Source organism: Somniosus microcephalus, chromosome 19, assembly GCF_052327205.1.
Source record: "Somniosus microcephalus isolate GS21.2 chromosome 19, FLI_Smic_1.0, whole genome shotgun sequence".
NCBI classification, from domain to species: Eukaryota; Metazoa; Chordata; class Chondrichthyes; order Squaliformes; family Somniosidae; genus Somniosus; species Somniosus microcephalus.
The window spans coordinates 46,868,045-46,880,481 of NC_141005.1; the positions used below are offsets into that span (position 1 = coordinate 46,868,045).

General features: G+C 45.7%; 1 protein-coding gene across 2 annotated transcripts in view; it reads right to left on the bottom strand.

Moving 5' to 3' along the window:
- Positions 1-11,532, bottom strand: part of sdsl (serine dehydratase-like) — a 36,343-nt gene extending 24,811 nt beyond the window's left edge. Inside the window, exons 1-4 of one of the 2 annotated variants that reach the window (XM_085961761.1) lie at positions 11,334-11,532; positions 7,371-7,532; positions 7,225-7,264; positions 4,443-4,582 (exon numbers count right to left, since the gene is read on the bottom strand). In XM_085961761.1, the coding sequence (XP_085817887.1) occupies positions 4,443-4,582; positions 7,225-7,264; positions 7,371-7,529 (339 nt within the window). In that variant the 5' untranslated portion in view covers positions 7,530-7,532; positions 11,334-11,532. The remainder of the gene's footprint in view (positions 1-4,442; positions 4,583-7,224; positions 7,265-7,370; positions 7,533-11,333) is intronic. The other variant, XM_085961762.1, reaches the window with a different exon arrangement.
- Between the last annotated feature and the right edge of the window lie 905 nt (positions 11,533-12,437).

Sequence of the window (12,437 nt, forward strand, 5' to 3'; positions counted from 1 at the left end):
TTTTACTTAATTAAAACAAATTACACGGAGATTCACATATTTAGGATTTAGTGCAGTGCAGTGCACTGCTGTGATGTATAATGTGGACTATTGGCCTGTTTGTGTTTGAGGCACAGAGCCTGTTCTGCAACTTAGCAGTTTTTCCAATTTGTTTGTAGTTGAGGTCCCTTTCTTACCATGGAATAATCAAATCAAGGAGAGAGTCCGCACCACCTATGTTAGAGCAGTCAACACCCAAAATGAAATATGAAAAGTTGACATTAATCATCAATAGAGCATAATAGATTGCCACCGCCAGACTGGAGGCAATCCATCAAGTGCAACTGAAAGCACAAATATTAGCTCCCCATGTCTGTTCCTGGAACCAAAATGTTTGTGTACTTTACATGTTTTTAATGATTGTGTTGTGTGATGATTTTAAGGTGGCAGCCTTGGTTCAGTGGTAGCACTCGCACCTCCGAGTCAGAAGGTTGTGTGCCCAAGGCCCCAGAAGTGAAAGTTGCGTGTGCCTACCTACTGCAATACCCAGTCCTCCATCATGGTATCACTTCTGAGTCAAAGTGAAGTTTTTAGTAAACATCAGTCCGTAAATTGATCCTTTTGATAAAACTTAATCACTAAAGCCAAACTCCTCTTCAGTTCTAATCAAAACTGAGGTTCAGTTATGTCTCCCCACACCTTCCAAATTCCATGTTAGTCAAACAAGCAGTGACTGGACACAAGTTATTTTATTCCTCCTTCAACTACGGTAGTGAAAGGGATGGACACCATAACACAATTCCTTAGAAGCAAACAGCAACAGACTTTGGAGCCAAAGTCAGTGTTTGCTTTATTTCAACCAGAGTTCTGCTTCCCCACCATTTTAAAGTAAAACAGCTGACCACCATAATAATGGCACGGTCACGACATGGACTCGGAATGGAGTGGGTTTGGTGGCCAGATGGGCTTTTCTCACTGCAGACATTACTACGTTTTGAAGTGTGCATGTGGGGATATTGGGGGAGAATGAAATCGGGTTCGGCTATGTTGCCCCCATGGGCGAAGAGTCTGCTTGTGCTCACTTGCCAGGCTGGTGTATAAAAAATGTCTGCTAGGGTAAAGTAACAAAGAGCTGCCAATACTCGTGCAACTGTAACCCAGCAGAAGGCAACGCCTTTGAGAAAGGTGGGGCGAATAAAAATGTAAACAGCATTAGTACATGCACATTAACTGGCACTTTTAAAATACTGCCAACCATTCAGCTTTTTCAGGAGCAGGTCTTGGTTGCAAATCCTGATTAGCAGAATTATCCTCATTTGACAAGGCTGCTGCCAAACAAACACTGTCCTCTCCCCGGGCTGTGCAGTCCAAATTGAGACTGGAGTGCCTCGCAAACACTGGCAGACATGGTCAGATTCCAGCTGCGCATCACCAAATAATCAATTGCTCTGTGGCCTCCTCGACTACCTGGCTCAGTGACTGTGGCTCCGAGACAACTGGGTTCTTCGCCCTTTGCCAAACATTATTTTAGCACAGATAAACACAGATTGGCTTTGTTCCCCACTGCCTTCCATCTCCTCTGCAGATTTTTGTCATGTAAAAGTTGCCACGGATGGCAGCTTTAGGAACCACCATGCTTGTCAGTGATAATGTGTAACTAAAATGATTGCTTTCAACAATGTTAAACACTCAGAAAATGATATCCTACATAGGGAGCAACATGGAACGAAAGTTAGATTTAGTCCATGGTTTATTATGTGCTTTAATGCTGTCATTACTCAGGACATAATTCACTTACAACTAAATGTGCCAGTTTGCAAATAAATGAGAGGTCCTTTATGTAAATACGATCTGTTGTCATGGAAATGAGGGCCATTGATATGCAAATAAGCGGCCTGTTCTGTTGGTTTCAAGGCAATGACACGTCTGCAGCATGGAGAAAAGCCACAGATGGCAGGGACGAGGAGTCGCAGTGAAAGGGTTAAAACTTGACCTTGACCTTGAACTTGACTCATTTCATCTGAAAGCACTGATGTATTTCACAGCACTTCTGCCAAAGTAGTTGACAGTACTGGAGTTTAAATGAGGTGGAGCAACCGCCTCCAGTGGCACTAGGAGCCAGGTCGAGGGGGGGGGGGGGGGGGCGGCCAGGTCGAGGGGCCCAGGCCCATAGCAAAGGAGAAGCATCCGGGAAGGCGCTGAACACCTCGAGTCTCTTCGCCGGGAGCAAGCGGAAGCCAAGCGCAGGCAGCGCAAGGAGCGACACGTCAACCCAAGCACCCCACCCACCCGCCCCTTCAACCACCGTCTGCCCCACCTGTGACAGAGACTCTAGGCCCCGCATTGGACTCATCAGTCACCTGCAAACTCATTTTTAATGTGGAAGCAAGTCATCCTCGGTTCCGAGGGACTGCCTAAGAAGAAGATACCAAAGGCAGCAGAGCCACGGCAGCAAGGTAACCACTCGTATTCGGGCCATTAATAAGAGTTTCATACTCCACGGGCCTTCCCAATCCATCAGGGAGGGTCTGGCAACCAGAAATGAAAGTCAAAATTGTGACTCACAAAACTGTGTGGTACCAGGAGCCAAGGAGCACTTCAAATAATTTGACCATTAACATCTTTGTATTTTGGATGCCAGAACTTAGATGTGACAATATTTTCCTGAAGGGGTTTAACTTTATAAAACAAGAGATGATACTTTAGGGTGGATTTTCTGATCCTCATACGGAGCAAGCATGCACTGGAAAACTGTGAGCAGCAGGCCCAAGATTGTGCGATGCGCACTCAGGGCGTGTGTGGTACTTTGCCATGCAAGGACTCGTAAAATCCACCATGACATGCAATTCAATTTTTTCTTATTTGGCTGTCTAAATGCTCTCAATTACATACACGTTATATATGTACGTGACAGTTTCTGTGTGCTCACACTGTCTATATTAGTGTTTCAAATTTGGAGTTAAATATTTTAAAATTTCAAAAATCTAACTCTGGATTGAACAGGCTTGCTCCAGGTGATGCTCCTTTCTTCCCCTCATTCTCGCTCTCTTCTCTCGCCATCAGGTCTATGCTGGTGACCTGTAGATCTGCTTATTAACCCAGACAGTATTGGGATGTCACAAAAACAGCCTCTACTAACTGCTCTTACAGCTACTGTGCTATCAATGACAGAGAACAGCCAAAATCAAGACAGACAGGGATATTGCATTCCCCACCGAGGCAAGCTTTAAGCCAATTCTTTGCTAAATAGGCGAGTTATTTGAACCTATTTCAAACACAGTGACAAACAGATGGACAGGGATGACTCAGTACTGCTTCGTTGCAGGCTTTACTAAAAATAAATTGAAGCAAATGAAAGAGAGTGACAGTCAATATGTTCTCATTTGCTTTTTAGCAAACCTTTTTCTTCTTGTCAACACTTTCCCCGTGTCCATTTCTACCTAAATGTCACTTTTACATTCATTTTTATTCTACTGTAGCAAATGATCCTCATTCGCATAACATTTCGCTTGTATAATATCTGGGGAACAGAACTGTATATGGTTAATATCTGCCTCAATCAGGCAAAACTTTGAGTGACATGTAAAGTTCATTCAGTTCAATGAGCCAGAAAATTCAAAGCTAACCAAATGGATAGGCAAAGACAGCAAAACCCAATGAATACAGTGGGCTGGGCTCTTGCGAACCAATGCTGAGCATCGTCTGAATTGGAATTGTGGCTAACAGCAGGTCTCAGCAGGTTTAACAGCAGACTCATTGAATCTGAGCTGGCTGTTTCGAGCCACTAACTTTAGAGTGTTTTTGAAATGCCTCAGACTGCTGGCACAGCTGTTGAGCTAAACTACCAAGAGCAATGTACGGAACAATAAAAACAACACTGTCTGTTCCAACGTCTGCAGAGAATGATCAAATTACATATTCAATTCATTCATCTTTCAGTAAGTTATTTTTGCATTCAGATATTCTGAAGTGCTTTTATTACCATAAAAAGAAAAGGTACCTGGCCACGCTTGGAGATATTTTCATACACACACAATCTACCTTCACTCAGCCAAATATTTTTGATGCACGTCAAGAGGAGGGGCATCTATTCCTCCTCACCAAGTTTGTTCTCGATTTGACACAAACACATTTTGGCATTAGATTCTGCACACATCATTTTACTTATGCAACAAGCTCAATGCTTCTGGGGCTTGTGTTTGAAAATGCAGGATCCATACATAGCAGTATCCCCACCATGTACAATATTTACACACTGGCCCCGATTTTGTGAAAATGGCAAAAATTTAATTGAAATAAAAGACCTTGTGCAAAGGTGTGACATTCAGCACGTGACCTAATGTTTATATTTAAATTAGGCAGCGCATGCCTGCTAAACAACCTCATCGTTGCCCCACCCACCCCCACCCAACTCCCGACACACAATCGATGGAGCCTCACAAGATGTTCTGACTAGGACCTACCTTACCAACCACTTCCACAAAGGCTCCATGATCTCTCAACTTCTGAATGGTAAACGCTGGTGTGCTACTGGGAACCAGAATAGTGGCAGGAATCTGGAGCTTCCGAGCAGCAAAGGCAGCAGCCAAGCCAGCATTCCCTCCTGTAAGGTCAAGACACCTACAGCTACTACAGCAAGTTGGCACATTTTTGGCATTTCCTGCATAGAGTTCATAAAAGCTTTTCACTATGAATTACATTTGTTGGTGCCCAACAAGTCAGTAGGATGTGATCATTTGGAAAAAAAAAAATTGGCTTCCCTGATGGCTTAGCTGCTAAATGCTCTTGCCCAGTGTGGAACTAAGCCATACCTACCAGGTTTGACCCCCACCACCCACCCCCCCGCCCCTCCCCCAGTCTCTGCTTGGTTAGCTGGGTCGGCAGTAGGGGTGCTACAATTACTCCAACAGCATCTCTATCTCCGCAACCTCCACCAGCAATAAAGGGCAGGAGCAGCAATGTCACCCCCTCTGAGCCACACACCATCCTGACTTGGACATATATTGCCACTATTCCTTCATCATCGCTGGAATTCCCTACCCAACGGCATCGTGGAAGCATCATCCCCACAAGGACTGCAGCAGTTTAAGAAGGCAACCTGCCACCACCTTTCATGGGCAACTAAGGATGTGCTATAAATACATTGCTACCAGCAGTCACATCCCAAGAACAAATTTTCAAAAACTGGCTAAAGTTCACTTGGACTGTAACCCAGCAAGAGTCAGCACCTTCAGGTGAGGAAATAAAATTATTCTCACCATCTCTTAAAGACATCAGCCAATTTCCTTATGGCTGGTATGAACTTTGTACCCTTTTCCACTTTCTTGTTCGTTAAACTATTAAAGATTATTCCATTCTGTAAAATGGGGAAGCATTCGGCCACCTGAAGGAGCATAGTGTGTTGCTGCACTAAATTCCTAGTACCATTCACACTAAGACTTTCTACTACTAAGGTGAATCACGTGTTGCCACGCATTCACAACTAACGACATTGGATTTGGGGACTTGAGGGGATAGCTCAACTATAGCGATTAAAAACCAAAAGATAAGCAACAAAATAAAATAGAATTTAGTTCAAATTAGCAGGCACTGAACACAGACAGAGAGAAACCTATGGTGTTCTTAAAGGAAGAGTTAGGTGAGCGGAATGGTCTCCTTCACCCTTACATTTCTTTGTAATCTTTGTGACAAAGGTGGAGCAGCCACAGAGTATTAAACATAAGAAATAGGAGCAGGAGTAGGCCATATGGCCCCTCGAGCCTGCTCCACCATTCCATAAGATCATGGCTGAACGTGTACACCAACCCCACTTTCCTGCCCTATTCCCATATCCCTTGATTCCCTTAGTGCCCAAAATCTATCAATCTTAGTCTTGAATATACTCAACGACTGAGCATCCACAGCCCTCTGGGGTAGAGAATTCCAAAGATTCACAACCCTCTGAGTGAAGAAATTTCTCCTCATCTCAGTTCTAAATGGCCGATCCCTTATCCTGGGACTATGATCCCTAGTTCTAGACTCTCCAGCCAGGGAAACAGCCTCTCAGCGTCTAATTCATCTCAGTGGCCCCATTTAGGGAGGAGAGAAAAAATTACTTTGGATTTTCACTGCAACTCAGTCTCGTGATTCCTGTCGGGTGACACTAGGAATGGGATCGCCTGTAATGCTCCCCACAGCTAAATAGCCTGCTCATATTCAACGGACAAGCGACTGAACTCAAGACCTTCCTGGTCTGTATGACTCAATATCATGTAGCATGGAGCACTTACCAAGTAAGTCATCTGGGAAGGCCAGTGTATTTCTAGAATTGTCTTAAAAAACAGAATTATGGCAACACAGAGAGAATATTTCTTCAATCACAGAAATCTTGCTTTCTGGATGTATTGTTCTGTTAATGTCAATTTCCCCCCAGAAGTAAAATCTCAACAGTAGCCCCATTATGCAGGGTTTCATGGGCCAGAATGCAGTGACTTGAAATTAATTTACACTTGTAATTCAGCAACAACCAATTTTGTTCAAGCATCTTGCTGTTTTCATTAGTCCATTGAAGTGCATTGAAGGGAGAAGATTTCATCCCCCAGTGCATCTGCTGCATGGAAACACCAAGTCACAGTCAAAAAACAAAATATAGTGCTAGTGATGAGAGAAGTATCCAGTTACAGGACTTTTCCCTTTCCCATTTACACTGGCTGAATTGATTCTAGATTAAAAGTTGAATTCATTATTGTACTAAGGGAATTTTTCTCTAATCAGGATTTCCCCCACTCCCAAATTTATTTGCTTTACACATAGTGATTATCAACGTAGATTAACTATTAACGCCACTTCAGAGTTCTATTGTAAACTGGACTCTGGATTAACTCATTTCATTTTGATGTCCTCTCCACCCCCATTTACAGTGCAAACTTGGGTAGATGAGGATTTCAGCTAGTGTCTGGTTTAAGTATATTATTTCCATATACTGGTCACCATTACATGTTACATGTGATGCAGCAAAATGTGGAATTGGTTTTGTTCAAGACTTCCCATTCTCTCAGGCTGAATCCGAACTAAGGCTTCTATAGAGCCACAAAACCTGAATAAACATTGAAATGCTCATCGGCATTCAGTTTGAATCCCACTAATCAACAACATCATTGTAAATAAATTCTTAAATCCGAATGAACTCAATTTAGTTTAGATCATGTCAACAGGCCTCAGTGCAATTACACAGAATGAAGTACTCACCAGTAAGTTATTACTTACCTGAAGAGCATACAAAATGTTTGCAGCCTTCCTCTGCGGCCTGAAAAAGTGATGTACAGTGTTTTTTGCATGCCAGACATGAATATAAATTCCAAGTACCTTTAATATAAAGCAAAAATGAATTTGCATATTTACTTGCTGCTTACCTTTTGACAGAAATGCCCTATTCCTCTTATCTTATAGGAGCCAGTTGGCTGCACATTGTCAAGTTTGATGTAGACTGTTGTCCCTGCTACCTTGGACAGCGCCAGACTTTCATGAAGTGGTGTGCAGATATGAAACCTTTTTTGGTCTGTCATTGCCATTGCCTGTCAATTGAAGATTAAAAATCAATTAATCAGTTTGACTTACTTTTTAAAAAAAATATTGTACCCAATTTGTTTATTTTATTCTTCCACCTCTCTAATCCAATCATAGTCCTGTGTTTTTATATATCTCTTTTCAGCTGCGAGGGCAAGGGAAAGACTTACGCATCCCTCCCCGACCTCTGGTGCAAGAATTGGACTGAGCACAGCCTCGTGGAGGCATATGGCTGTAGTCCATGTACTCGATACCAGGCGAGGCAATTCAACTATGGCGAACAATCCAATTCTCCATTTTATTTTTAAGAGGCCTAGTAAATAATTAAGAACATATAAATGAGCAATAATACAATGCAATAGCAATAAAACAAAATTACGAACTATTACAAACATTTCAAAGAAAGCAGCCCCAAAGGGAGGATGGATGATTGACAGGTTAAAAACAAAAAGCTACAGCATCGCTACATTGAGAGTTTCATTGTGCTTGTCTTGGCCACATGTATAAGTTTAACTTCATGTTGGATAAGAGTTAAAGAAGTGAAGAGTAGGTGTTTATTCATTTGCTCATTATATTTAAACAGCATAGTGTATACTATTAATATAGTTGCAACAAAGAATATGGTAGTCCTCTTCTCCTTCCCCCACCCCCATAATCACAAGTGCTGTGGAGGGAGTGGACAAGGGAAAATACAACACACTAGACGCATCTAGAGCCATCAAATTACATCCTATTATTTCTTCTGCAACACACCTTGGAGGCAGTGTAAAAGCCATTTACAGTCACTTTGAAATTATTTTAAAATAACACAAATATGATTTCCTGTCCAATAGACCATATAATCTGCCTTTGGTGGTGTTCACTGAGGAAGGAATGTTGCTCAGGACACAAGGAGAATGCCCTCATGTTCCTCCAGTAGTGCCATACGATCTTTTATGTCCATCTCACCAGACAGATGAGCTCTTATTAAACATCTTATCCAAAATATAATCCCTCCAACAATGCTACACTCCATAAATACAGCATTATAGTGTCAGCCAAATGAAGTACTTTTGAAGTGTAGTCAATATTGCAATGTAGGAAATGTGGCAGCCAGTTTGTGCACAGCAAGCTCCCACAAACAGCAATGTGATAATGACCAGATAATCTGTTTTAGGTGTTGGTTGAAGGATAAACATTGGCAGGACACTGGGAAAAACTCCCCTGCTCTTCTTCGAAATAGTACCATGAGATCTTTTACGTCCACCTGAGGGGGCAGACGGGGCCTCGGTTTAACGTCTCATCCGAAAGACGGCACCTCCGACAGCGCAGTACTGCACTGGAGTTGTGCTCAAGTCTCTGGAGTGGGGCTTGAATGCACAATATTATAACTCAAGAGTCGAGAATGCATAGTGTTGTTCCTCTGTGCTCTTCCCTACAATGGTAAGACATGGCTTTGTGACCACATGGGAAGTTTGCAATCTCATACAGCTGGTAGGAGGCACAAAGGCCTTTAAAAGGAGTTTTCAAAAGAACAGAAATGATATGACACTCAACTACACTTCCAATTACTGTGTAACATTACCTGGGAGTGGGTCACCTTCCCACCCTCTTGCCCAGGCCATGCCATTTTTTTTTTCATTCACGTGATGTGGGCAAGACCGTGGCATTTATTGCCAGTGAGAAGGTGATGGTGTGCCGCCTTCTTGAACCACTGCAGTCCATATGGTGAATGTACACACCCCTCCCCCAGTGCTGTTAGGGAGGGAGTTAGTATACTTCTTTGTAGTGGTTTGGTACAACTGAGTGGCTTGCTAGGCCATTTCAGAGGGCAGTTAAGAGTCAACCACACTGCTGTGGGTCTGGAGCCACATATAGGCCAGACCAGGTAAGGACAGCAGATTTCCCTCCCTAAAGGACATTACTGAACCAAATGGGATTTTACAACATGGTTTCATTGTCACCAATACTGATACCAGATGTATTTAATTAACTGAATTTAAATTCCCCAACTGCCGTGGTGAGATTTGAACTCATGTCTCTGGATCATTGGTCCAGGCCTCTGGATTACCAGTCCAGTAACATAATCACTATGCTACCATACCCACTGTGATGGGGTTGGGGTTGGGGTTGGGGCTGGGGCTTGGGGGCGGGGAAACTTGAGAAAAAGTAGCAGGGAGAATAATATTACAGGAAACTTTCTGGTATCCGGCACTGACGGGACCGAGCTGGTGCCGTCCCATCAAAACTGCCATAGAAACCAGCGCTAATGTTAAAACATACGGAGCTTCTGAGCTCCGTGTGAAGCAACAAACCCTGCTTCAAAACAGTCGGCGTAGCTTGCAAGCATCTCTGTAGCTAAGCAACAGCTTCAGCTAGACCTTGCAGAGCCACAAAAAAGCAACGAAAAGAAAAAAAACTTATCTGAACTGACTCCTGAATTTTGCCGGTGGATAGAGCGCCGTGGGTACCACTCGCGCCTCTGAGTCAGAAGATTGTGGATTCAAGCATTCCAGAGACTTGGGCACAAAAATCCAGGCTGACACTCCGGATAAACAAAAGTTTCCTGTAACTAAATTAATAATACAATAATTTAAAAATCACTGCAAATCCCTTTGGACTTGAGGGTAAATCTTGCAAGCAGCAAAGTTTGCATATGAACACAGCACACTAGTATTACATTTTGCTGTGCACTGTAGTCTCAGCCGTGGGTACCACTCGCGCCTCTGAGTCAGAAGATTGTGGATTCAAGCATTCCAGAGACTTGGGCACAAAAATCCAGGCTGACACTCCAGTACAGTGCTGCACTGTCGGAGGTGCCGTCTTTCAGATGAGACATTAAACCGAGGCCCCGTCTACTCTCTCAGGTGGACGTAAAAGATCCCATGACACTATTTCAAAGATAAGGGGAGTTATCCCCGGTGTCCTGGGGATATCCCGCAAAACCAACATAACAAAAAGAATTATCTGGTCATTATCACACTGCTGTTTGTGGGACCTTGCTGTGCGCAAATTGGCTGCTGCATTTCCTACATTACAACAGTGACTACATTTCAAAAGTAATTAATCGGCTGTAAAGCGCTTTGGGATGTCCTGAGGTCGTGGAAGGCGCTATATAAATGCAAGTCTTTCTTTCTGTTTTTAGGCAGGCCTTAACTCTCGGTTTTAAGCCCATAGATGAGTGTAGCATGAACGTTCATGTGTGAACTTCACTGATGGAAAATATACTCCTGAGCTACAGTTATGCTGCACATACTGTTATGTTGGAGCAGACAGTGGTCACAGAGACCCTAATTATTCCGCATTCGGATTTCTGGTTTCCCCCCGCCATCCTGATTTCAAAGTCAGCTGCAGGCACCAAGGGGTGCACACACTACGGGTATAGGTGTGATGGGCACGCACTGAAAGTGCAAAAGTAAGGATGAAACTTTGGCTGAGGTGTAGTTTAAAAATAAAAATGTTTATAATAGAATAGGTTTCTGTTGGTGGACTACAGCATTGGGCGTCTAATCCCACATCCTGCTGCACAGCCGAGCTCAGGATCAGGATCACTCGCACAAGAGTCTGAGACGGACACATGCGGTCATTATGAAGCGGTCAGCATTCTCCCGGTGGCCGGTGGACGCGGGCCAGCGATGGAATGTCCAAGTCCGTCCATTTCAAAAACTGCCCAGGTTCTGGCTGCTAGAATTTCGTTAAATCAATAAATCTGTTCATGACACGGTAAAAATCAGGAAACAGCCCGGCGGTGATCCATTTGCAGCTCGACAGTAGGTTTCGTGTTATTTTTCCTTTGTAAGTAAAGTTCATGTGTTCAGTAAAATGTTTACCTGTATTTTGGAGATTTATCCGATGGAGGAGCGACCAGTGGGGCAGCTCCGAACTTCCCGGAGCCTTTGTGATCGAGCGAGATTAACCGGAGCCTGGTTAAAGTCTGACCCAGTTAATGGCCCGGGTTAAAAAAAAACGAGTTAATGATCAGGGTTAAAGTCTCACTGGGCTAACGGTCGAGTTACAGACCCGTCCGCAGCAGACAAGCCCCGCCCCATCCTCCCCCCTGACCCCATCCCACCCCCTTATCCCCCCACCCCCATCCTCCCCCCTGACCCCATCCCACCCCCATCCTCCCCCCTGACCCCATCCTCCCCCCTTATCCCCCCACCCCCATCCTCCCCACTGACCCCCCACCCCCCATCCTCCCCCCTGACCCCCCCACCCCCATCCTCCCCCCTGACCCCCCCACCCCCATCCTGACCCCCCCACCCCCCATCCTCCCCCCTGACCCCCCCACCCCCCATCCTCCCCCCTGACCCCCCCACCTCCCATCCTCCCCCCTGACCCCCCCACCCCCATCCTCCCCCCTGACCCCCCCACCCCATCCTGACCCCCCCACCCCCATCCTCCCCCCTGACCCCCCCACCCCCATCCTCCCCCCTGACCCCCCGCCCCCATCCTCCCCGCTGACCCCCCCGCCCCCATCCTCCCCCCTGACACCCCCCCGCCCCCATCCTCCCCCCTGACCCCCCACCCCCCATCCTCCCCCCTGACCCCCCCACCCCCCATCCTCCCCCCTGACCCCCCCACCCCCCATCCTCCCCCCTGACACCCCCACCCCCATCCTCCCCCCTGACCCCCCCACCCCCATCCTCCCTCCTGACCCCCCCACCCCCATCCTCCCCCCGACCCCCCCACTCCCATCCTCCCCGCTGACCCCCCATCCTCCCCCCTTACCCCCCCACCCCCATCCTCCCCCCTTACCCCCCCACCCCCATCCTACCCCCTTATCCCCCCCACCCCCATCCTACCCCCTTATCCCCCCCACCCCCATCCTACCCCCTTATCCCCCCCACCCCCATCCTACCCCCTTATCCCCCCCACCCCCATCCTACCCCCTTATCCCCCCCACCCCCATCCTACCCCCTTATCCCCCCACC